We start from the raw sequence: 26,499 nt of genomic DNA on the forward strand, positions 1-26,499 counted from the left end.
ATGTTGCAGTAGGAAAAAAGAAAGGTCCCGTTATTCCAACATTTTTTTGTTTTTTGAAAGAAATTACTAATAATGCTGTTCACGTGACGTGTTTCTCTAAAGTGACTTACGATGTTAATCTGTTTACCCAACTGGGTAATTTTTACTGGAGTAAGCTTATTCGTTTAGCTCATTTATTTATTTAGCTGACTCTTTTCTCCAAAGCAACTTGTAACTTAACGTTAATCTACCTACAATGATTTAGCCATTTATACAGCTGGGTAATTTTACTGGAGTAATTTCAGGGTAAGTACCTTGCTCAAGGGTACTACAGCTGGAGGTGGAACTCGAACCTGCGACCCTGGGGTCCAAAGGCAGCAACTCGACCCACTACGCAACCAGCTGCCCCATTAACTGTTGGGGTTGAGGCTCTAATAATTTTTCTCTGTCTGAATCCATTTACGCAGCCTCTGACACAGGGACGCATATCATATACATATCAGCCGGATTTCATAAATCCGGAGGGGACGTCGCTGCTGTGACAGAAGCGGTGATCTATTATTATTCTCTATCATCTTTGTCATTGTGTCCTGGTGGCTTCCTGACTTTGTGGCGCCTCAAATGGCATTTAGCGTCCCCGAAAACAAATCACGCGGCCGCGATGCAGACACCAGGGATACCAGCGCGCTGCATTTATGCGTATTTGTTAGGTGTACCGGATGCCGCGTTACATAAACGTAAAACAAGCGCTGAGCAAATCTAGATGTATGACAATGCAGACAGCGCTAAGCGCTTATGATGTATCTGATGTTTTAATATGTGATTGTCAATAATCGGATTAATTTACATTTATTGGACGCTTTTGTCTAAAGCAACTTACAGTGTTAAACTGTGTACAATTATTTATTCATTTACACTGCTGGGGAATTTTAGTGGAGCAGTTTAGGGTAAGTACCTTGCTCAAGGGTACTGCAGCTAGAACCTACAACCTTTAGGTTCAAAAGTAACAGTTCTAACCGCAGACTGCTTCTACAAGGCAGATTACAATGTTAGGTTTGTACAGTAAACTACTTAGAGCGATTTACCCATTTACACGGCTCGGTAATTTTTGCTGTATCAATTCAGGGTAATTACCTTGATTGATGGTATTGCAGAAGGAGCGGGGAATCAAACCCAAGCCCTCTGACAGTAAGGCATCTGCTCTAACCACTGTGCCACCTGGTGCCAAACTATAATAATTATCATACCAATAATAATGAAAGATCTAACGAAAATGACAGTGACTTTCAGGCAGCTGAGCAGCTCGGCGTCACCAAACTGATCTTTCACCCAGATTTTAGAAGAACGCAGAAAGCGCGGTGGAAATACCCAGAGTGTTTCCGACCGTGTCTTCAAGAGAAACTTACAAGTTACGAGAGTTTCCCTGAACTGTCCGTTACGAACCTTTACGTCTTCACAGCGCTCCCATTTATGGCCCAAGCTCTTCGGTCGATGACTGGGGACATTAATAATACACGACTGTCGAAACACCTCGAGGACTTTTTGACAGACGGGCCGAAGGCGCGACTGTTGTAGCAACCTGCCGTCGTGCGACGTCCCGGTAAACCGCAGCACCAAACCACGCACTCATCACTTCTTCTGGTTCACCTGGCTTTCGAGCAAACGCTGTGACGTGGGTGCGGAACAATGCCGTCTTTGAGATTCTGCGTGCTTTTCAAAGGCTGGAGGCACTCAATGGCTTGTGAGTCAAGTGAGGCCTTTTTTTTTTTTTTCTTTTCCGGGGCTGTGCGAGTGGGCGTCCGTCAGCACATGGCCTTTTGTGCGAGGGCGTGTGCGCGCGTGTGCGTGAGCGAGCAAGGGAGCGTTTGGGTGGGCGGGGGGGGCGGGCAGTGTTTTTCTCTGTGATGTGATAACCCTCGGGGCATAGGTGACCGCAGGGTCCTTCCATTAGGCTTTTACGAGCCTTCACGGAGCACTCAGCTGAGGGGTTGTAGGGGCCGCAGGGGGCGGCTGGGGAGGTGTTTCGGGGGTGGGGGGGGCAGGGATTGACCAGACTGTCTCTTTTTAGGAAATTCTCTGGGTAGTTGCTCCATTCAGTGACGTGGCGAGACCTAAGCGGCTCAATGGAAGGAGCATTTAAACCGATTCCTGCGACTGCGACGCATCCCACGGGAACTTGGTTCCAAGGTGGGCTTCTTTTTACGGTAACTCGGCAGGGGCGACGAGAGGGCGTAAGACAGCGTGCAAGGACACCCCCCATTACCACGCAAGTGGAGAGCATTGTCCGCAGGGGGCGGTACTCTCCAAATATTTGATTAGGGTCAAATGGGGTTGGGTGGGATTCAGGGAAATGCAGTTTTGTTTTCCAGAGGGTTTATTATAGCCGGGCTCATGATCACTGTTTAGGCCTGATGGGTTTGGGTTTGATTTAAAGGTGGTGTCAAGTCGTTTCCAGAGTTCCAAACCCAAAGTTTATCCACTGCGGCCCGCAGCGAACAGCGTGTTCCCACTTCCCACACGAAGCAAACACACGCCGAAGACACCCATTGCCGGGGCTTCCCGGGACGGTGAAGACGGTCCCGAGATCTCCACGGGTTTGTTCACGGAGGGATTGATGGCCGCGGTGTGGAATGCGTGGAATGCGTGCTGGAGCAGCTTATTACGTCTCCAGGGGTGGAACAAGTAAGACACGACAGCCACCGAGAGAGAAATCGTATCCTTTTATCCATGCTGTTGCTGGGTATGTATTATGTACGTAGTACATGTTGTATAAATGTATCTGCGGTGCAAAAATCGGGTTTTGTTACTAGTAATTATGTTAGAAAGGGCTGCGTCTCTGTGCCTCTCCCCTGTATCGCACAGTCAAGTGGTTTGCGCCGCGGTGGGCGTGGCCTGGCTGCCGAGAGCCCGGGACAGATCAATGAACCCCGCCAGAACGCGCTCGCAGGGCAGCGCGAGCTGATTCAGAGTCGTCGATGCGTTCGGTTGTTATTGGAGCGTTTGAGTGAAAAATTGCGTTGTTGTGACGCGAGAGCAACGGTTTCTTACGTCGTTGAAAGGTAATCGGGGCGTTATTGTGACGCGTAACGCGCTGGGCCGTTTTGGTAACATTGAATGCCGGAGCGTCTTCGGGGAGCAGAGAGGAGCACCTTCGTTTTCAGCGTTTCAACTGGCTGGGTGACATTTTACAACTTTTCACGAGCTGCTCTGCGGATACAGGTAAAAAAGACACGCAAACACGGTAAAAAACGCGGCTCAGCTGTGTGGGGAGAGACACTACGGATCGGTTAAGATGATTTTTTCGAGCACGACGAACCCCGTGAGGACGCCGTACCGCAAACAGGTAGGCCGAATGCTCATGAATGTTAATGTATATTAGAAATCTCCTTAAATGAATTTTTTTTTTATTTCGCGCTGTTAAATGGGCAGCGAAATGAGTTCTGGGGACGGACGGTCTTTCTCTTTCTGTCCAGTGCGCGCGCTCGCCCGCCGGCTCCGTGTTTTACCAGGGTGTGAAACTGGAAATTACTCGAATCTCATCCTTTCTGTACTTACTCGCGCGTTACGAGCTGTTGGGACGTGTTTTTTTTTTTTAATTCTTTTGTCCGCCGCGGTCCAGTCGTGGTCGCGCTGCGGTCCGGTCTTGCTGGGGTCACGGTCCTTCGGTCACTACTACCGGTCTCTCGATCGTGTGGCCGCCGCGCTTCAACGTTACTGCCTCCGTCCGATCTCAGGATGGGTGGATGGGATGGGGGGGGTTGAGGACCCGGTTCTGCGGTCATGGAGACCAGGTCACGTCCTTCACACGTTCAGCTTGTGGATCCAGGGCTGTGGACCGGGGGGGGGGGGGCTCTTCACACTGGTCTTCCTCAGGTTCTCCAACAATCATAATGACTGGGGGTCTCCTCTGGTTTTTCTGGTGTCCTTCAGTATTTTAACATTAACTTCTACTGTACCCCTGTATGTGTGTGTGAGCGAGAGAACCCAGAAGTGCTTACTTCCCTGCAGGCTTGGTGAAATTACAGCAGTCATCGTTGTGTCCCTTGCTCAGATTTCCCAGAGGCAGAAAATGATAGATTAATGATGGCCTTTGCTGTAAATAATTGACCACACGGGTGATGTGCGGTGGATTTGATCTGACCCAAGTGTTTCAGAAGGCCTTCTCTGCGCTCTAACCTGCATGCTCTTGTTCAGTGAGCCAGCGCTGAGGTCATGGAAATAAAAATGACTTGTACCGTCACAGCACCACGATCTGGAGCGGCTAGACGTGCCTCCTCCTCCTCCTTCCGCCCAAGGCTCCCGAGTTCGTCCGGATGGTTTCCGGTCGTCATCGCGTCCATTTCTTCTAACTTTCACGCCACGTTGGAAATCTTATTCGCTCGTGTGTCCCGTTTTCTTAATGGCTGAATAGACTGGGGGGAAATGATCGAGCCAAAGCTCCTGTGCAGGTTATGTCTTAAGAAGCGATTGTTTTCACCCCCATGCCGGTTTGATGGGGGCTTTGGCCGTAGGGACTCTACTGAGCGCCTGGCCTGTTTACATCATGGCTACGGTAGGCTGAGTCGGTCTGGAGCGACCTGATAAGCCGCGGTGGTTTAGCTGCCCTCGCCACTCAAAAACATGCGCGGGACACGATGGAGACAGGGACACCTGGGGGACTTTGTCAGCTTTGAGCGTGGGCTCATCGAGGTACCAGGATGATTTGCATTGGTCTTCACGAACAGGTCCGATATGCGGCCTTAACGGATGTCATAAGCAGGACCTACAGCAGAGACTGTTCTCTCTTGGCCTTGAGCGACCGAGGATTTTGTTGTCCTTGCCACCCTTGAGTAAAACGGCTTGGTCAGTACGTTTCAGCACCGTAATGTGATCGGGTATATTTAATTGCCGGCATCTTCCGCTTGAAACCTAATTGCAGCTTTTAATCCTTTAAGTACTGTATCGGTGGCCGTAAATGTTGTCAAGATGGACTTTACGCTCTACTCTTTTGCATCCCGTCTAAGTGTGGAGGCGTCTGCTTATGAGCAGGGACATGCTGATGGCTTTGCCTGGGTTCGGTGAACGCAGATGCCGTTTCGCGTAGCTGCGTCCCGGGGAATGACAGCGGGCCTGCGCGGGGAGTCGGAGTGAATCTTCTCCCGTCTTGGGGTGATGCCATGGGAGCCGCAGCTCCTAGTTCCTGACGATTGTCAGCGGCTCCTTCACAGGCTGCCCCTTCACCATGCGACTCTTCTTGGATCCCGGTTGACCTGACACGCACTGTCGTGGCACTCCAGTTATGGGCACCCTGCCATCGTTCATGGAGTCCCCTGTAAAGTTCTCAACTTGGGAAGAGGAACGCGAGGCTTATTTTTAGCCCTTTTGTATTGTTAACGCTGATACAGAGGTGCGCTATGGGAGTGTGCTCCATTTGATTAATTAGCCACTTTTACGAGTGAAGGGGTGTGATGCCTGAGCGCTTGGGCTGACTGAGTGCTCCTTGGTACAAAGTGGGTCAGCGGAATAGAAAAGCGTTCAGTTCACTCGGAACGCTTCTGCTTTCGACGTTACTTATTACTTCTGGGCCTCAACCCAGTGGTGTCCACCAAGCCCCCCCCCCCCCCCCCCCCCCCCGGGCTTGTTTAATTTTGAGAAGGTCGGCTGCCGAGGACCTCCAGACCAGGCAGGAGGGGCGGGGAAGCTTTCCCGAAAGCAGTGGTTTGGAATTAATGGGATATTGGGATGAGCAGCTTGGCTGCTGCGTACGCTGCTAACTGCCCCTTGCTAATTTTGCCTTGAAGTTTTGATTTTTCAGAAAATGAGGATAAAGCAGGACATCGTCTTGACACGCAAGATCCTTTTGAGTACAGGAAAGACTGCTGTGAGATTAATGTCTGAAAACCAGACGTTTACAATCAGCAGGGTAAACATTAAGGGAATGGCGCTTTGGTGTCAGATTTCAGCTGCAATAGATCCGGTCCGTTCCCCATGGATCAGTCTCTAGGCCCTTTTCTGAATTCTTATTTGAAGCTCTTTTTGGAAGTATGTTAATTGTTTCACCACTGAAATTTTCTTTGGGCAATGTCATGATGATGAGTAAATCAAAGGCAAACTGTCCTACGATGCCAGAATACGTACAATTTCCCAGTTTTTAACCTATGAATCTCTCAGTAAATTTAGTTTAAGATCGATCTGTCCTGTTTTTAAAGCTTTAAGTTCATGGTAATCGTAGCTGCTGTTAACGGTGCAGTACACATCTAACTTAGAAAAATAGTGTATAAATTTCTACTTCTAAGCTCCACCTGAATGAGCAGGGAGCAGTCGTGCTCAAAGGCAGTGTCTTTAAGACAGTTGTTGGATGGTTGGCGAAGCTGTGGGTGCCTGCTCGGCTGGCTCGTTCAGAAGCCCGGATCACATGCTGTCTTTGCCCTGCCTGGAAATCACACGATCGTGTTGTGCGCCCCATCACTGGGAAGATGCACCAAGGAAGCTGGTGGGACAAATAGTTTCTGCCCAATTCGTAAATGAATGCTGCTCTGTTTGCTTCGGCACCGAATGCCAAGTTGAGAGCATCTCGCAGAAGCCGTTGACCAAGTGAGGTGGTTGGTTGCAGATAAAGGCAGCGTGTTTGATATACGAAGAGCTTTAAATCTGTCCACAACATACTTTTTTTTTTTAAATTTATTTTTTTATTTAAAAAAAAAAGCACCTGAGAGACTGTTTGATGGGAACGTCAGTCCGGCAATGTGGAGCTGGCAAGCGCTGTCCTGTGTTTATGAATGGTGTTATGTGTAGATCAATGTTATATATGAATGCTCACACCGAAGGAGGTGGCATGATTGTGTAGTGGGTAGCACTGGTGCATTGCTGCAGCTCCTGGGCTGTATGGTTGGCAATGGGTTCGAACATTAGTCTGACGTTTGTGTTTGCATCTGGTTCTTATGTGCTTCCTCCTGCTGTGGAAAGACATGTCAGGTGACTTGGTAACTCTAAGCTACCGTGTGTGTGAGAGAGAGTGAGTGATAACTCTGATGGACTGGTGTCCTCTCCAGGGTGTATCTTGTGTCCATCCTCTCTTCCAGGACAGAATGGAATTAAACTATTTTGAACAACCTATGAATATTAATTTGTCACATGGAATAAACCTGTTTCAAACTGCTGTTTTAGTCATTCTTTAAACTTCCCTTTTTTGTGTTTGAGGCAACATGTAGACTAGGATTCTCTCAGCGTAACGCTCCCTTTTCTACTGAAGCTCCAGTATACTGTGTCGCGGTGTGAAAAGGATGTTTTCTCGCCGCATATTTCTGCCATTTGGTCCGAGGTTTTTGCCAGAGAAGAGCTGGTTAGGGTCATCTGTCATCTTTACACTTAAGATGCGGTCACATCTGGGCAGATGTATTGAAGGAGTGTAATTTTACACGCCGCTGGGCCGAGGCGAAACGCGAGCTCACCATGAGCAGGAAGTGAACCCGTTTTGCCCCCCTACCGAGGGCAGGCTCCAGACCTGTGGGAGGAGCTCCGGCATGGACCGTGTCCGCCTAGAGGCGGCAGAATTCATTCGATCCATGCGTCAGTCTGAGATTTTTCAGTTTCCTACTGCACCAAAGGGCCTCAGACACACATGCAGAGCAATTTCATGAAGACGCCTCCCCCAATGAAAACAAATTACAAAATATTAGTCAGTTGAGTCATGAGGTCAGGTTTGCTGAGAGTAAGCGGTTTTTCTTTTTAATCTTTTTTTCTGTGCTGCACAGGGATGTGAAAGTGTTGCTGTGTGCATGTTATCAAACCCATTAATGCACTGGAGAGGTTACACTTTCGTGGTACATGCTTTCAGCAGCTCGTGCGCGTTTGGCAGAAGCAACGATTTGTTGACGTGTTTCCGTCTCAGGATAAAAACATTTTTAAGAAGTGCAAGTGCTGTCTTTGGCCAAAGGTACTTATGCACCTAGTACTTGGCTTATCCTGTATTTGAAGGCTGTAGGTTCAACCCCCCCCCACTCTTGGTGTACTATTCCTAATCAAGGTACATACTAAGGTTAAAAAAGCACACCTAGCTGTATAAATGGGTAAATCATGGGAAGTTGCTCAGTGTTGTAAGTCACATTGGCAAAAGGTGTCAAATGAGTGATGGGAATAAATAAGCATTTTAAAATTCTTGCGTTTTGCATCATAGTGCTGATTTGTGGTGTAAATGGAACTGCCATATGTCCCTGCTGGTGTCGGCAGTAGGCTGAAGCTTTGGTGTGCAGCACCACTCGGGTGGGGGTTGTGATGGCAAAGGGGGCTTTCTGCATCGTGACCCAAAACCTGCTCCGGCAACAGCGTACCAGAAAACACCATGGGAGCAGAGGGCTGTGCAGGCAGAAAAAAAAGCTTGTTTGTTTGGCTGTCCCTTTGCGGGTCGGAACAGTGGCCTGGCCAGGTAGCACGAATGCCAGGATAGGTTGGAAATGCTTGCCCCCCCCGAACTTCCATTCCCTCTCGGGTGCATACAGATCTGTTGCTTTTGCCTGCGTCAGAGAGCAGATGTTGTACGCAAACCTCATAAGTTGTTTGGATTGCTAACTTTGGTCTTTCCTTCCACAGCCACCTGCCCTGCCCATGGCCCCACCCAGCCCCAGCAGCAGCAGCGCCAACCACAGCAGCAGTAGCAGCACGGCGGGCTGGGAGCAGCTGAGCAAAACCAACCTGTACATCCGTGGGTTGTCCCCGGAGACCACTGACCATGACCTAGTGAAGCTCTGTCAGCCGTGAGTACTGCCGCCTGACTGAGCATCGCAGCGGTGATAACTAATGAAGGAATGCAAGTGCATCCACAGGCCTCTTAAACGTTTTCAATGAGTCTTGACAGCTAGATAAAGTTTGGATGTGAATTTCTACAGAAGGGTCTCTTTTAGAAAGGATACGTGGTTGAAGATAAAGTGAGACCAGCAGGTGTGGTGCTGGACACCCCAGCATGTCTTAATTTGCGTGAAAAAAGGATATCGGGAGCCCAGCAGCGGCTGAGGGTGACCGTGTTATAGTGGATGCTGACTGCTGCTGCGGTAACCCTAAATCCACCCTCCCCCGACCGTCCTCGCATGGGTTCTTGTACCGTTGTCGTGGGGACATCCAAGCATGAATCCTCTCTCTGGGAACAGCCTTAAGGTCCTTTTTTTAAAATGGGGCATTAATGTCGGGGCCAGACGTTTCAGGTCAGCCAGCATGGCTGTGGGCTAATCTGCACCTAGAGACTTCTAAGGTTTAACCTTAGACCTTCTCCCCTGTGGCTTATACAACTTTTCTCTCACTGTGATCTTTATTGCCAATTAGGTGAATCAGCTTTGAGGTCTCTGCTAATTTAGATCTTTGCATCAAGACGAGACGAGAGGCTTTGTCATTTCACCCATATACAGCTGGTACAGTATGCATTGAAATGAAACAATGTTCCTCCAGGACCATGGTGCTACATAAGTTACCTACACAGACTACATAGTGTACACGTGCAAGACTTGTGCAAACAGTGCTAGGTGACATTTCAACAATTACTAAAACGGCACAATAACGGGACAGTTCAGCACCAACCCATGCACAAGTTCTAGTGTCAGTCTAGTCCCTGAGTACTGAGGAGTCTGATGGCTTGCAGGAAGAAACTTACTCTAGCCATGAGGGCCCGAATGCCTCGGTACCTTTTACCAGATGGCAGGAGGGTGAAGAGTTTGTGTGCTTTGCTTGTGCTTTGCTTTTACTTTGCTTTTACTTTGCTTTACTCAGTTTTAAATGGTATCTGTAGACTTTGGGGGAGACACTTTTGTCTGGTCATGGTAATGCTTGGATGGTTTACTCACCGCCTCTTTCTGCAGCTGGGCTTACGCAGACCTTCCTGTCATCACTTGGAGATCTGAACCCTTATCGTTTACCACTGGCCTCATGCACAGTGCTTTCCATTGCCACTAGTACATCACCAGGCAGCCACACCTCCATATGGTGTCTTACAGATTCTGTTTACTTCAGTATCATGAGGGCAGCCATTTGTTATCTAACACCCCCCCCCCCAGCCAGTTCAACTTAGTCTCAAGTGACTTACACTGATCTGATGTATTCTCACTTATTTTTCCTGTATCAATTCTGAGTAAACATCTTGATCAAGGGTGCTACAACAAAATGTTGTTTGAACCTGGGTCCAAAGGTGGTGGCTACTTGCTGCCCCAGAAAGTGCAGTAGTGGACAGGACCTTTGCTGCTCTTTCAAACAACCTGGTTTTGTATCCCAGATCCTGCAGCAGTACCCTCAATCAACGGGTAAATCGGTACGAGTAACTTAGCATAAAAACCCTAACATTGCAAGTTGCTGTAGAGAAGTGTATCAGGTAATAAAAGCTATGTGCAAAGAGATGTAAAACAGCGGGTCGATTGAGTTCCTTTTTGCGTTCTTGGCCAGCGGTGTGTCCCTCACTGGGGTCTTGGCACGATGGTAACCTGACCCTCAGTTGGGGGCTGTAATGCAAGATCAAGGGTGGCCAAATCCAGCCACCCCCCTTGGCGTCTCTAGGTATCCGATGCCGAGCGTTCACACTCACCCCGTCCTGTCTAATCCTTTAGGGAGGGACTTCCAACATCTCGCTGAGAAACACAGAGCACAGGTCGTTCTTTACAGCATGATGGCCAAGTGCTGGTTTATTTAATCTTCTCGTTAAGTTGGGTGTCATGCAATCAAACGTTCCGCATGACCGTTGTTTCAGGTCAGCAAACCAGGTCCTCCTTAGCTATACGGTACACAGGTTTTGCTCTTAAATCCTTTAATAAACGAGTTATTTGGGTAGTAAATCGGCTCACCTGATATTTGAAGTGTAAATCAGGTGCTAATTAAAACATGTTCTAAACTCTTTTGGTTGGTGCCGTGTGGTGGCTTCTAATTGGATTTGTGAGCACCATAATCTTATTTTGTGTTGCCTTGTGTCCTTCACCCTGCCTGCCCTGTGCAGTCCTTTCGGTGGCTTTTTAAAATGTATTTTTAAATGAATATTTATCAGATTTATGGCTTTGAGTAGTTATCTGACCTGCTAACAAGCACAAAAGTGTAGCGACGTGTTCTTTATTTCAGCCAACTTAAACAGAAAATGGAGACTATATAAAAGGCTGCCAGCTCTCTAGAATTAATATTTTAATGATGAGCTGCTGAAATGTAACATGCAAATCTCCACTGACCTGTGCTGGAACGGGGTCAATGCCGGTTGCCTTCAGCCTGTCCGGGAGAGAAATGGTGGCTGAATAAGCAGCTCGTCTCAGGCTTGGTTGTTTTGGTGCAGCATTGGATGACTTCGCCCCCCCCCCTTGAAACAGGTCAAAGGTTGGCACCCCTCTCCTGGCTCCCAAGGAATCTTCATCTCCCAAACAACCTCAGCAGATTTTTTTTTATTTTTATTTTTTTTTTTTTTAAATTTCAATGGATAAATTTAAATTCCAAATAAGAGAGGAAGTAACTGGAGGTGTGCTATAGTTCCTGGCTACTATTTTGGTTTTGCCCAGGATATAGCAGAGTGGTTGTCAAGGGCATATTGGTGTCACTGAAACTGAAAGTCGCATTGGGCTATAAGGATGGAGCTTAAGTGTCAAGCCCTTTCTGGGTGCGTGTCCAGGAGCTGAGCTTCCTTACCCACTGTCCATGTGACAGCTACTTGGTATGTGTTCACATACCAGACTGTGTCAAATGTGTTAACATATTCTGGGTCTGGTATTTTGGTTTTCTGACTACCACCACAGAGAAGCAGGAAGGCTGCTATGTTAAAAGATCTGGTTCATTGTTTTGGTAGAGGTCTTACTTTCTCAGCCCCCCCCCATATGTCCCTGTTTCCTAGCCTTAGTGCTGACATGAATTCCTAGATCCAGTGAAGTCAATTCCCTGTGCTCTTGTGCACTGAGCTGTGACTGGTATGCAGACAGGGAGGTGTAGCGTGGGTTGACCTGTGACTGAATAACTGCCAGATTGAGTCCCCAGGACAGCTGGATCTGACACTTGAGAAACGTGCTTATTCAGTAACAATGTCCTGGTGTATAATGGATTAAATTCCATCCATGCATCAATTATCAGTAACTGCATGCTCAAAACTGGATCACAGTGGACTACGGCCTGTCCTGGAAGCATAAGGTGTGAGGCAGAGAACACCCTGAACGTGACACCAGTCCATCACAGGGCAGTCTCACTCACGTACCCACACTAAAGGGGAGGTTAGAATGACCAAGTCAGGCTGGTTTGCATGAGGTTCATCAGCACATTCATGCGACCTCATACTTCATGAGGTAGTAATCTTTTAGATGTTTGATGTCGTGAACCGCTGACGCAGTTTGTGCAGTGCGTCCACAGCCTTCTGGGGTGTTACGCAGTTCATCAGTTGCTGCTGTAAGACACGCAAGCTGCGTAAAGAACTCAAGCCTCATTCTGCCTCGTGACTCTGCAGTGATGTCACCGGCTGCTGTAGGCATGCTGCCTTTTGTGCCAATTTTAGCCGAGTATGCGATTGCCGGGTCTGTGAAGAAACCTGCCTAACAGCATGGCCTTCCATTTGTTTTCACAGGTACGGGAAGATCGTCTCGACAAAAGCTATCCTGGACAAGACGACAAACAAGTGCAAAGGTATGTGTGCATCTGGCTGACTCCTGGCACGCATCCCCTTTGTAAAGAATGGGTGCGTACATGATTACCGTTAGGCATGACACGCCTGGCTTAATCACACCCAAGCTCTGTTTTAGCTCATTTCTTTCAAATGGCTGAAGAAACCTCAATCCTGAACAGTTCTTGTGACCTGCAATGTTTTGTTTAAACTGATTGTGGGTGGTTGGTAGAAGGGACACTTGTTGAACCTTTGAACAGGCTTTTGTGCAGGTTCCTCATAAATAGCAAACTTGATAAAAGGTTGACATCATTCTGAGACAAGGCCCTAACAGCTGAAAATACCCTGCCCGTGGTTGTGTCACATTCACTTCCTTTCAAGAGCACCATTGGGAAATGTATTTAAGCGCTGACTGGGTATGCAAAGCACTTGAAGTCGATAACCGCTTATCCCGAGGCTCGGTTGCATTGGTCCAGAGCCTGTCCTTGGGACTCAGTCCACTGTAGGGTAACTACATACACAATCATAAATGGCAGGGCACTTCAGAGGGATCATTTGACCTTAGACACGTCGTTGGTCTGTGGGAGGAAACCACAGTACCCGGAGGAAAGCCCCGTGAACTTCAGACTGAACAAGAATCAAATCCATGTCCAACCAAACAGCCTGTCTGGTGTGGAAAGAAAGAAAATAGGGAAAAAGTTTGTAAATTTTGGAGAATCTAATGGAACAACTTCTCTAAACCCCCCCCCCCAAAAAAAAAATTGGTCCTTCTGTTATGATTGTAATTCACATGTCTCTAAAGTACTATAACAAACTCTGCACTATTATAGTGGTCTTTACATCACAAATCACTTATGGCAGTTTCGTTTTGATCTACAATCTTCCTGTCCTACAGTGGTACGGGAAACAGGCAAGGGCAGTGAAGAAACGTGCTTCTTCATTCTTTACTCTTAAGTGGGCGATTCTCATACATCTGCAGACAGTGGTCACAGTGGCAGCTCGCTGTGCTCTGGGAAAGCCAGGCACGCCTGGCACAACACCATCCTGCTTCCTGTTCCCGGCACTGGGACGTAGGATGGAACAGGCCTCCTTTCCGCTTGCTGCAATATTTACACAGCACTCCGTCATGGTCTTTTTTGCAACACAACCCTCCCAGCTGGCTGCTTTTAAATTTACGTTTTTTTTTTTTTTTTTTTTTTTCCTTCCTTCCCCCCCGTTTTTTCCTCATCCTGGAATTTTCCACTATGATGCCGATAAAGCTGCCGGGGGTGTTTAACTGACCCAAAATTTCAAACCCATCTGGCCCGATCTCCGCCTGAGATATACTGCCTTGGGTCAGGGAAGCCGGGAAGAGTCTGACTGTGGACATCTTCGACTTATTTGACTAGTTCCCTCTGAGCCAAAAGGTCCAAGATATTTTTTCTAATGTCCCCCCCCCCCCCAAGTACAAGACTTCCTGAAGTATTTTAAGTATCCATTTCTTTTATCAATATTCTGAGGAGCTGTTGTGACAATTTGCAGTTGTTTGGCTCCAGAAGGACTGAAGATGCAGTACAGATGTATATGTAAGCTGTTCCTGCACTTGGTGACTCTTCCTCCCCCCCCACACACAGGTTATGGCTTTGTGGACTTTGACAGTCCAGCTGCTGCCCAGAAGGCTGTCACCACCTTGAAAAACAACGGGGTACAAGCTCAGATGGCTAAGGTGAGGGTACGGCATCGTCCAATGTCATCGCCTGCTCCCGTACAACAGAGTGCGTAAGCCTCAAATTGTCCTGCGTGCTGGGAATCTAGGGGCAAATGGGCCTCTGTTCATTGTGTCCAGTTTCGGAATTCAGGCCCTGTTATCTTAAGTTTTTGTCCTATCCCATCGTATCTACTGACTTTTCCTGAACTTCTTACCCATGCTGTATATTACTTGTCATTCTGAATTTTTACATTGTGTTGTGTAAAATATGTGGCTGTATCCAAGAAGATTGACAGTGATCTGATAGAACTTATATATTGCCTAGAGGGCTATTGAATGTCCACCTTGTATACAGTTTCATGAAGTCTTGTTCCATTGCCATGATCACATGATGCTTTCATGACTCTTATTCTGTACGACAGCTACAACCAGTGACTGCTGTCTTTTTACATGTTGGAAGTAAGTTGCAAACGGTAGGATCAGAGAAATGGGTTGATCAGAGGAATTTCTGCACCAGTGGGAGCAGCTTCTGAAGTCATGGGTGAAGTACCTTGGATTAGGACTTTGGTAGAGACTTATTTTTCAGTGAGGGGTATCACACTTGGCTATCCCAAGTCTTAGCCTGTTCATCTCCTCTCCAAGTCAATTAGGTAGAGAGGTCCCATGTGGCCCTTGAGTGGACATGAACGGCCACTGTGATCAGCAGTAAGTTGGTTCACGTTCTCAGACAGAAGAAAGGCAAGGACAATAATTGGTGGTTGCCATGACAACCAGACCAGCAAAGCCAAGCGCGGGGCCCCATGAACCCAGACAAGAGAAGCCAAATTTAATTTCCCGTGAATCTCAGCAGGCTAATGCAGTCTTTTCAGACGGCCTCTCTTAACTTTTAATTAAGATAAAACAGTTTTGTTGGGCTTTGCTAAGTCTAATCTTGGTATTGTTTGGGGCTAGAGGCTATTAAAAAGCCAAAGCTTTTGAGTTAACTTTTCTCTCTGTGCCTTTCCTGGCCCCAGTAGGCTGTCTGACAAAGATGCTTGTGCTCCCTGCTTCTCTCCAAGGGCACTGTTCAGAAGGCGCATCCATTATTTGGGGACGGACAGGAAGTCTTTGAAGGTCATCATTTTTGGTTCTGACTTTATTTTTTTCTCCCCCTCACCTTGCTGACATCTTCATCTGGAGTGGCTACAGTTACGTTGATTTATTTAGCTGGCACTTTTCTTCAAAGCTACTTAAAATATTAAGTGCTTAGTGCTTTGTACAACTGGGTAATTCTTATTTTTTTGGGGCAAGTAACGTGCTAGAAAAGGAGATGCAATTCAGACATGGGTCTTCCAAGTGCTATGTGGAAGGTATAACCACTATACTACCTAATGTGCCCCCAGTGCCTTGCTATTTAGGTAGCTGTTATTTTTGAAATGTACAAATCTGCCTTGTTCAGCTGTAGGAGACTTAGCTGACTGCCTTCATCTTACCCTACTCTTAACATCTAGAGTAGCAGTGAATAGTGTGGGTGTGGGGTCCAGCTGGGCAATACCTGTATGATAGGCACTGAACAGGCATTCCACAGGTGTTCTGCATCTCTGGAAACTGCAGACAAGACATGTCAGCTCACTTCCTGGTCAAACTTATTAACCAAATTACTGGAAGGGAGGACTAGTTTCCAGCAAGTGGACTCGCTTCTTACTGGTGTTGTCACAGCCTCACTTGTGGTGACCTCTGGTTATCAAGTGTATTTTGATCACTTTGCCTTTTTGAATTTGTGCACAGCCTCACCCTTTCGATTGCACACCTTTTGCTGGGTGTGTTGTTGCGTTGACGCCCGGAATGTGGCCAAACCTGTAGACAGATGGAGCTCGCAACCTTATCGTAAGGTGACATCCAAGGGAAACTAACACTACAATTCGCTTACCACAGAGCATTCTTTATAGCTTCAGTAGCTTAATTTTTTAAAAAAGTTCACAGGTTTTTAATTTAAGCAACTCTGAGAAACAGCACAGGATAGTGGGGTGAGAAAACGCTGAAATATTCTGGTTTTAGATCAGTTGGGGTCTGCAATGTCCGAATTCCAAGCATACACTAGGGTCCGTTTTTCCATGGCATTATGCTGGCTCCATCTCTTAAACACAGTTGGGACCAGGTCAATTCTTAAATCCAAAGGCACTTTTATGCTAAGTCATAAACAAAAGCTTAAAAATGGAGCTCCCTCAGTTTCACAAGTTGGGTTTTGTCAGTTTTACATATCTCAAAAAAGGTTGTAAGGCTGTTTCTTAATTTTTAACTTCAAGCTGCAGTAAAGTCAATGTCTCCACAAATTCGTATTCAGTGCAAATTGTCATTATCCCATAAATCTGTGCAATATGTTTTCGTTCTCATCTTCAGTTTAGTACACGCTTTTCTCCAATGTGACATACAATTCAGAGTGTAAAAAAAAAAAAAAAAAACAGCAGGCAAAGGGTTATTGACCACCTGATTGTCAAAGCAGTCTGATTCTCTCAATTTTTTTTTTTTTTTGCAGAACACCCAGCTCTGTGAAAGTGAGTTGAAATAAGGTGGTCCCACACACACATTGTTTGGGTTTATTTTGCTGGCTGCTTAAATACAGGTGGTGTTTGCTCTACTGTAAATTGAAGCGTTATAAAACAAGCTAACAGAGAAAATACTATTTAAAGTAACCTGGAAAATGTTTGTGTTTCTGGAAATTTGTAACGACTGTGACACAAACTGGGAGTATTCTGTGTGTATCTGTAATAATCGTATATAAGGTAGAGAAGGCATTTTCTCAAGGAAATTTCAACATAATCAGAATGTTTCAGTTTAACTGAGAATTCAGTGGTTACGGATTAAGTTTAAAATCAATACCCCAAATGTACATATAATGCTGTAGCTTCACTGATTTGGTTTCGATCGACAGTGGCATATGAAGCTGCTCCAAAGAGCTGATCTACCACTTTTTTTTTTTTTTTTTTTTTTTTTTAAACCCTGGGTGTGACAAAATCCAATGGAAACGGGTTATTGCCCTTTGAAATCCCAGATGGGTGTGTCCAAACTGATTTTACCTCAAACAGATGTGCTGTTGAGTGAAGAGAACAAGGGTTAAATCCTCTACACCTGGTCTTCTCTCAACAGGCCCCATCATATGACTTGGTAGCACTCTGCAGAAAAGCATGTTTTATCTCCCTGAATGTTCGAGGCCCAAGTCTGGTCTCTTAGACAGCCAGGTCTTCCAAAAGCAGCAAGACGGCCTGAGCGCAAGTTCAGTAGATTTAAGTGCTAAATGCCACAGTGTCTAGTTGGAGATTCTGCATACGTTGCAGTATGTTCACAATTAAATCATGCTTTGGTTATATTGTATTTGAATTTTTTTCTGTGGAAATGTCCATCAGTAATAAAATCTTTGTTCCCACAAACTTGCAAACCTGCACCTGTTTAAAGCTGTAGTCTGGGAGATGCTTGTACATGAGGTCTAGGCCCTTAGTGTCCTTCTGCCTGTTCTAGCATGTGCTGACACTCAAGGTTTGTCTAAACGAAGCAGATACAAGAACATTAATGTTGCTGGGATGCTCGTGTTTCACGGTGCTTTCTAATTCTTCCCTGCTTTCTTCTCGCCACAGCAACAGGAGCAGGATCCTACCAACTTGTACATTTCCAACTTGCCCTCATCCATGGATGAGCATGAGCTGGAGAACTTGCTGAAGCCCTTTGGCCAGGTGATTTCCACCAGGATCCTGAGGGACTCCAATGGGACCAGCCGGGGTGTTGGTTTTGCCAGGTGGGTATGGCGCACGATCAGAATTTGACACCCGCAAAGCTCAATTCTGTTCAGCGTCGGCCTTGACCCCTGGCCTGGGACCTCTAGCTCCATTCAGGGCTCGAACAAGCGAATTTAGCCTTTTCAGCCTCCCTTTCAGCTAACCGTCAGCTGAGAAACCAAGACTTTCTACAGGTCTCTGGAGATATCTGCTTCAAGTCCTTCATCAGCATGTGACGCATTTAGGTGGTGACAAACCACCCTTACATCTCATTGGTACCTGTATTTTTCCAGGGGTGCTGAAGGAAAGTCACTGTGGTAAATGTGCAACACTCCCCTGAAGTTGACATGTTTCACATCATGCTCCATTTTGCTTATCACTGTTCTACATTGACTGTGTGAAGCACATATTAAGAGGCCACTTATTAGGTACCTTAATTTCCACAGGCTAGAAGTGCTTTAACAGTTTTCTACCCCATTGAATTGATGAAACAGTTTTTATAGCAGAATGTTGCTTTTGGAGAGGCGGTGTAATAGCTTAGCCGATGCTGCTTTTCAAGCTCAGCAAGTGGAGGCACTTGACTGATTCACCTGAACCAGGCCCATGACTCACCTCTGTAACCCCCCCACCCACTCCATCGGTGCACAGCCAAGCCTCAGCTCACTCTGAGGGAGGTGGGCAGCGCGGTTCATCCAAAGCACAGCTGCTTTGCCCTGCTGTTTACCCCCCACTGTCAGAACAGGCCTCGCAACCCTTCTACTGAATCACCTTTGATCTCACTATAAAGGTGGTGCTGTGTGGTCACTGCAGAGCTGTTCTGTAAGGCTTCTGATGGGGAATTCAGCATGGTGACACAAACCGGAATGTCTTGTTCGTGACTCTCGAGAAACATGTCAGTGACTATTGTGATGTTGATAATGGCCAGCTATAGACACTGAATAACTAGTAAAAAATTGAATTAATATAACATTTAATAGCTCAACTATTGTAAGAGCAACATATTAATTTTGCATGAATCTTAAGGTTATTAAAACCTAGCAGGGGCACTGGTCATTACTGAATGAATAAGCACTGAAGTATAGGATGCATTTTATCATAGTACTACAGACTGAGTTCACAGATTTCCATGTAAATTTGTGTGTTTGTGTGCCAGGATGGAGTCAACTGAGAAGTGCGATGCCGTGATTTCGCACTTCAATGGCAAGTTTCTCAAGATGCCACCAGGGGTTATGGGTAAGTGTGCTCTTTCATGCAGGGCCCGCATGCATCCATCTCAGCTGGTGCACCAGCACCTCCAAACCTTGGGTGGCAGAATGTCAAGGAGCTTTGTACCACGGGTTTACTGTGAATTTCTCTAGCGTTTGGAGGAAGTCACCTCTCCATGCCGAGAGTTTATCACTCCTTCCCAGTACACTTTGGCTGCCGTCATGCTAAATTCTTCAATGCTGGCCTGTGTCCAGTTGGCTGAGCTCGGCTCTGCTTTACACTCCGCTTTTTGACAGAAATGGTTTTCTTGGCCCAATAAAAGAACTTTTTGGCAGGGGAAGCAGTTCACTGCACGTATCTCGGGACAGGTTGGCTTTGCAGATGATGCAGGTCCGGCAGGCTGAAGAATTTGCCGTCATCTCAGTACGAGTTGGGTCTTTTTGTTCTGGGTGTTAACCGTGTGTCTCCTCCAGCTCCGTCTGAGCCTCTGCTGTGCAAGTTTGCCGATGGTGGGCAGAAGAAGAGACAGAACCAAAGCAAATACATGCAGAACGGACGTGCCTGGTCGCGGGACAGTGATGCGAGACTGGTGAGGACAGATCCTTCATTTTGGGACAGGGTTATGGACAGGTTGGGTGGTGCTATGGAATAGCCGGGCTGGGCTTTCACACCCATGGGCACGTTTACTGGTTGATCAGAATCATCCCGTTTTTGGATTTTTCAGAACGGAACTCTTCTTTTGAACCCAATGCTAGCTGAAGTTTCGGGAGGTCATGGGCTTTCTTCTGCACGGGCAGGGGGCTCGAGGGATAGGGTGTACGCTTTGAGGGGAGTTACTGAGTGGGTAGAGGTGTTGATGTTTCAAGCCTGTTCTCAATCTCCACAGGCTGGCATGACTCTGACTTACGACCCCACCACAGCAGCTCTGCAGAACGGGTAAGAAGATGAGCATCAGAAGGTTTCCACCGTTGCCAGCTGTATGACTTCGAGCTCTAAATCTAACTGTGTTATCCTACGGCACAGATTTTACACCTCGCCGTACAGTATTGCGAACAGGATGATGCAGACATCTGTATCGCCATACATATCGCCCGTTTCCCCCTATCAGGTTAGTAGTGGTTACTCATATCACGGTATCATAATGTGAAAGTACCCTGTTTAAGTTGGGACCAGCCTATCCTGTCACATAAAGGTGTGCTTTGGTTTCTGTGGAAGTCCACATGTTCTGCTGGCAGTCTGGAAGCATGATGCAAGATGACCTAGAATGTTGGGGTTGTACAGTAAGCTGCTTACACTGATTTACACTTGTGTAGCTGGGTAGTTTTTACTCAGTTCAGAGTAAGTGTCTTGACCAAGAGTGTTACAGCAGGAGCAGGGATTTGAACCTGGGTGCTTTGATTGCAAAGCCACAGCTGTCTGGGCTCATTCCTCTTGCTCATCGAAAGAGATGTGACCTGCAATATGTTGTGAAGGCTCTTGCTCTCACTGTGTGTTTTTCCAGGTGCAGAGTCCCTCCTGGGTTGCCCACCAGCCCTACATTATGCAGCACCCGGTAAGAGTGTTAAAAACCACCCCATCCTCCATATTCTTTTTCCCTTCATCTTTTCACCCCTGTGGTTTGCCTCGGAGGCAGCTGCTGGGTATGTTAGGCCTTCCTCTGAAAGGCAGGAAGTTCCCACCGGCACCTCTGCAGTGAACTGTTTCGAGGAGGCTTTTCCCAGCATCAGCAGCTGGCCCTCTTAACCAGAAAAAGGTTTCCAGATCAGCCCTGCTCCCACATTCTTGTTTGTTCTCGTCTCTCAGCCTTTTCTGTGAAGACCTGGCATGTTACACTGGCTGGTTTCTGTGCTGGTGTACACTGTGGTACAGGTTCCCTTTCACATTTTAGTCCATACCCCAGTGCCACTCAGTATGGGGGCTGGTCTCCAAAGCCGAAAGAGCGACTCCCAGTCCGACGTGCAGCTGCAATGTCTGTTAGACGTATTCCTCTCAAACACATGTATTTGATTAGTTCGGTCAGACATCCCCTCGGCTTGGCCAAAACGCAGCTTTCGATGTCTGGGTTTCTCTTTGCCTATTTTTAACCCAATACTTTTGCCTCAAATGGAAATTTGTCACTCGGATTTTCAGGCTGCCGGTTGCAGGCTGATGTTTATGTCTGCGTGAGCGCTGCTGAATCATTGTTCTCCTGTGGTTTCTATATTAGGCCTTTTGTATTTGATACCCATCTATAAATAGTACATTTCAAATGGACCTTTTCATTGGTCTGTTTTGAGGCAGAAAATTGGAAATGCACATCCTCTAAAACTTCTGTACCTTTAATACAGTTGTTGCTGTTTCAGACATGTTTTTTTTTCTGTTTATCTAATTCGTTTAGTTTAAGTTGGCTGCTGTCATTGTGACACAGAGCAAACTCTTGTATGTTTTCCAGGGGGCAGTTCTGTCGCCCTCCGTCGAACACACCATGTCACTGCAGCCTGCCTCCATGATAACACCTCTGACTCAGCAGATGGGCCACCTATCGCTCAGCACCGGCACGGTGAGGTTCCGGCTCCAGGCGCCAGCCTGTTTGAGGAGCCCTGTTGCGAGATGTCACAGTTGGAGTTAAAAGTTTCTTCTCTCTCACTCACTCACTCACTCACTCCCCCCTCCCGTCCCCCACCTTTCTGTTGCAGTTTGTGCCAGCTACTGCAGCTATTCAAGGGGCTTTCATTGCCCCATACCCCCACGTGCAGCCTGTGCCGGTGGAGGTGCGTTGCCCATACCGCTGAAGCATCTGTATTTGCTCCCTAACTTGACACTAGCTATCTTAAGGCACAGTGGTACTATGTACGAGAGTGTGCTGTACACACTGAGTGTCATACCTCTGAGTAAGTCTTAAATGCCACAGTGGTATTGATCGTAAAGGTTCACCAGCATTCTTTGTCCCGTTCATTTTGGTCTTCAGGAGAATGGTGGGCAGCATCCCGTAGATTCGTCCAGCGATCACTCTTCGTATCCCTTTCAACCAGCCAAGTAAATGACAGGTATGGTAGATTGCAGGTGTCCGAATACAGATAAAGGATATGTTTTGGGGGGGGTTAGCTGAGTTGACACTTTCTCAAGCTCAAAGGTGTGATTCTGCCTTTTTTCTACAACCACTGTGGAAATATTTTGTCTGAAATTGCTATGCCATATTAACAAATGGAGTATTACCAACTCCACCAGTTAATACTTAACTTTCTCAGTTTGAGATTAGTAACCATCGCGACACGTTTTGTGCCCATAATGAACACGATTTGATCAATAAGGAAAGTGGTGTCTCATCCTGCTGAGACTTGGCAAAAAAATGCACATAAAAACATGTCCTCTAGAGAGGAAAAATGAATGTCTGGGTCTCTGTAGGTTTACATCCAAAAGTTTGTGTATTTTATGTGGCAGCTTTATATATATATATAAGATGTTTCAAAGCTTTTGATGCTCTCTCATTCAGAGGGAATGAAAATACAGGAAAAACCCAATTTATCAGTACTTTGAAAATGGGGAAATTATTGCTCAGTGGCAAATACCAGTGTTGATCAACCATTGAAGAATCCAAACACTGACCGCATGTTTTGTGATGGCAAGGGTGGAAACATCTTTCAAGCTTGTATTGTGGGAATGTTTAAAAAAAAAAAAAAAAAAATTAAATCTGTGTAATGTGTATCACTTTGTTCAATTAAGCTGTTTAGCATGAAAGCAACATTCTGCACCAGTTTTAGTGTTACATAGTTTGTGAGTCAGAAAACCTGACTAAATATTTAATTGCCCTCCAAACAGTGTTTTAATGTAATATGCGGTATATAAAAGATAAAGTACAGGTAGAAGAGAGGTGTGCAGTAAGTAAAAGGGAAGGTGTGGACTTGTGCCTCATAGGTTGTTCTGGGTGTGAATCTACCGAGCAAATTGTGTACAACAAGCAGGATGGCTATTCTCTGTACCTCATCAGCTGAACAGAATTCTGCATGTCTCCCCCCCCCTTGCAGTTTGTGTCAAAGGCTCAAAGGACGAGGGGCACCGGGCTGTCGGCTGAAACAATCATGGCTTCCGAGCGGATCCCACTTTGCGGACACGTCTGCATATGTCTGCATTTTGCACAGGTTCTACAATTTTTTTTATTTTATTTTATTTTATTTTAAAGGAAATGAACCGTAACTATTTTAGCGCAAGTTCCAAATGCTTAACTTCAAGGGATTTTAATTCTCTGGACAGAAATGCAAAGCTTTATTTTAATAAACCAAGAACGTTTATTTTTAAACCGAGGATTGTCAAACGGACACAAGGAATCTGATCATAGGGGGTTGTGTGGTGTTTGTTGCATGACTGTAAATATTTTTTATGATTTCTAATTTTTTTCTACGGAATTAGCTAGACATGTTGAAATTTTGTTTTGTGCTTGCTGTGTGAGTGTCTAATGAAATGACTGTTCCCCCTTCTTAAAGCGCTTAGATGTTTTAGTTTTGAGTAATAGGTCTGTCCTGTCGTTCGATTTTTGCCTTAACTTTCTGAAACAATTGCTGTATGGACATCTTCCGAGGCGCGTCGAGCTCAAAATGATGGCCTTGTACGGCAACGGACTAACGCTTCCTGGCGTAGAGCTACATCTGTCCGCTTCGGCTCATTCGACAGACTTTCAGGCTCGATCGCTAAAATTCCCCTGTCGGGGCGATGAACATTTCCGAGTCCAGTCAGCTTTGATACGGCATCACGTTTGTGGACTCGCCGCTCGTCTTATTGAATGTCACAGAAGCCGCGATGTCGAACGATCGCGTTTGAAATGTCTGTAGTCGCAGGAGAAGATAATGTCATGGGGTGTCAAGGTCAGGGTGGTGGGGGTGAGGTGCTCTGTCATATTGGCAGTTTTTTGTTTTATTATGTATAAATTTCTCTTGTCGAACTGAATTGCGAACAGACACACCTGATGTTGAGGACTGTGCACTGGCGTGCAACCCAAGCATCTCTTCGGACGATTCTGGTAAAGGCTTGTTTCTAGGTGTAATTTTTCCAAGAATCGACACGGGGGGGGATGACAACATAAAGACAGCAGCTTTTCAACAGGAACGGAGGGAAAGCATGGCACTTTCCGGAACAAACAGGTTTGCTTTCCCCAAAGAGCTACAGGCTGGTTAATAAGGACATGCTGCAATACCGCTCTGTCTCCTGGAAATATTGATGACACCCCCCCTCTTCCCTGGCTATATTGAAGATTGTGCCTTTTTTGTACATTTGCAGTCTATTTATTTTTCCCCACTTTGATTATTATATACACACAAAGGATGAAGGAAGATTTTTGACCCACTGCTCACAGGTTCCATCACTACAGAACATGAAATGTGTATAAGGGAGGAAATGAGACCAACTTGCTTCCATGCTGTGCGACACATGCGTCGTTCTTGGTTTTAAATACCAACGCGCCCCCCCCGCAAAAAAAAATAAAAAAAATAAAAAGGCTTTAAATTACATTGTCTTCCATGAGGCTTAATGTAGTGACCTTGTCAGTCCAACCAGCTATCTACCTCAGACTTTTTTGTTGTGTGGTTTAAAAATTTTTTCCCCCCCTTTTTGTTTTGGGTCGGGTTAGCAGGTCCAACCCACCCTCCCCCGACCAAAAGCCAAGCTCAGGAGCTGGTTTGTAGACGTCTTTCTTTCGATATATTTTAGAAAAAGACAGTTTTTAGCAGAACCTGATTATCCTGACCCATATTTTCAGTCCAGGAGTCTGGTTTAAGTGCAACCCCACCCCCCCCCCCCCCCCCCCTTTGCTGCTATGGCCTCACGATGGAGTCCTGTGAAGCGGCCCAGGAGTCTGGGCGGGGGGTCAGCTGTTGGGCAGCAACCCCCCTCCACCCGCCATTGCGCACGAGGTGTGGCGATGCAGACCCCAGAGGACGTGTCGCAGCTGGCGAACACCCACAAGCGGTTTTGCTGCTAGTCGCTACCGAACCAAGTGCCATAGTCCATCTGGGTCCAGAGTGCAGAGAGCTCTGGGTGGGAAAGAAAAGCCCAGTTATTGAACCATCTTGTTCTAGACAGCCATTAAGTTATATTAAGAAGTAATAATTTATGGAGACATTTTGTACAGAAATAAAGATTTTCATAGAAATGACTTATATGATGCAGGTTTTGTTTTCTTTTGTAACTGCCACAGCAATGCAGGTGGCCACATGTGTCCAACTTGTACCTTCTTCTGTTTTGCTTTTTAGTCATGGTCATAGCTTTTTTTTGGGGAAATTGTGAATGACTTCTGTTTATTTCTGTTCACTTGTTTTGAAACTATTCAATAAAAACCATGTGTTGGATCGGTGCTTCGGTTTGTCTTCTGGGGCATTCACGTTCAAATGGTGATAGTTGCTGTTCTGGACGTGTCGTTCTCTTGTACCTCACATGTGTCATTTCAGCACCACCTTGGATTGGTTCTTGTGCTGATCTGCAGCAGCGTCACAGGAGCACGAACAGGTTTATAAACATCTGCCATAAGCAAGTAACTTTTTTTTTTTTTTAAAAGGAAACTTAGTTCAAGATGTTTCAGATACAGAACTTTTCTCTACATGTTCTGAAACAAGGAAATATTTCTGGTCATCAGACTAATCCATTGTGTCCAAAGTGACTGACAATGCGAGGTTGATACACTAAGCTACTTGCCAATTTACCCATTTATACTAGAGGGTAATTTTTGCTGTATGTATTCAGGGTCATGGGGGATGCGGTGGTGCAGCGGGTTTGGCCAGGGCCTGCTCTCTGGCGGGTCTGGGGTTCGAGCCCTGCTTGGGGTGCCCTGCAACGGACTGGCATCCTGTCCTGGGTGTGTCCCCTCCAGCCTTGCGCCCTGTGTTGCCAGATTAGGCTCTGGTTTGCCGCGGCCCTGCTTGGGACAAGCGTTTTCAGACTGTGTGTGTACCTTGATCAAAGGTATTACAGCATGAGCAGGGGTTCAACATGAGCCCTTTGTTTGCAGTGTGATCTTTTTAACCACTATGCCCCCTGCTGCCTTTAAACATTTTGTTTGCTCTGATTCAGGCCCACATCCGTATTTAATTTCTGTACTGTAGTTCAGGTGATGTGCATCTGTTACAATGTAGGGTGGCTTTGACCTTGGATCTTGTAGATTTGAATCAGCTCCAATACCCTTGAACAAGATACTTGAAACAGTACAAAATTACCCAACTGTATAAATGGGTAAATGAATATAAATCACTGTCACAACTTACTAGTCAGATGTGATAAGCACTCATACTGTGTTTAGTCCCAGTCCCGTTTGTTTTGATGCTAGTCTCGCTGTTCAAAGCAGT

At 46.3% G+C, this 26,499-nt stretch overlaps 1 protein-coding gene across 4 annotated transcripts in view; it reads left to right on the forward strand.

The window, feature by feature from the left end:
- Nucleotides 1-25,509, forward strand: part of LOC108928978 (RNA-binding motif, single-stranded-interacting protein 1-like) — a 30,406-nt gene extending 4,897 nt beyond the window's left edge. The window contains exons 1-14 of one of the 4 annotated variants that reach the window (XM_018743221.2): nucleotides 2,872-3,322; nucleotides 8,548-8,711; nucleotides 12,515-12,573; nucleotides 14,164-14,261; nucleotides 17,849-18,006; nucleotides 19,140-19,219; nucleotides 19,666-19,781; nucleotides 20,079-20,128; nucleotides 20,216-20,300; nucleotides 20,694-20,744; nucleotides 21,624-21,731; nucleotides 21,868-21,942; nucleotides 22,140-22,218; nucleotides 23,197-25,509. In XM_018743221.2, coding sequence (XP_018598737.1) covers nucleotides 3,272-3,322; nucleotides 8,548-8,711; nucleotides 12,515-12,573; nucleotides 14,164-14,261; nucleotides 17,849-18,006; nucleotides 19,140-19,219; nucleotides 19,666-19,781; nucleotides 20,079-20,128; nucleotides 20,216-20,300; nucleotides 20,694-20,744; nucleotides 21,624-21,731; nucleotides 21,868-21,942; nucleotides 22,140-22,211 — 1,167 coding nt within the window. In that variant the 5' untranslated portion in view covers nucleotides 2,872-3,271 and the 3' untranslated portion in view covers nucleotides 22,212-22,218; nucleotides 23,197-25,509. Of the gene's footprint in view, nucleotides 1-2,871; nucleotides 3,323-8,547; nucleotides 8,712-12,514; nucleotides 12,574-14,163; nucleotides 14,262-17,848; nucleotides 18,007-19,139; nucleotides 19,220-19,665; nucleotides 19,782-20,078; nucleotides 20,129-20,215; nucleotides 20,301-20,693; nucleotides 20,745-21,623; nucleotides 21,732-21,867; nucleotides 21,943-22,139; nucleotides 22,219-23,196 lie in introns of those variants that run through there. The other 3 variants (XM_018743222.2, XM_018743219.2, XM_018743220.2) reach the window with 3 other exon arrangements.
- The last annotated feature ends 990 nt before the right edge of the window (nucleotides 25,510-26,499 follow it).

Source organism: Scleropages formosus, chromosome 14, assembly GCF_900964775.1.
Source record: "Scleropages formosus chromosome 14, fSclFor1.1, whole genome shotgun sequence".
NCBI lineage: Eukaryota > Metazoa > Chordata > Actinopteri > Osteoglossiformes > Osteoglossidae > Scleropages > Scleropages formosus.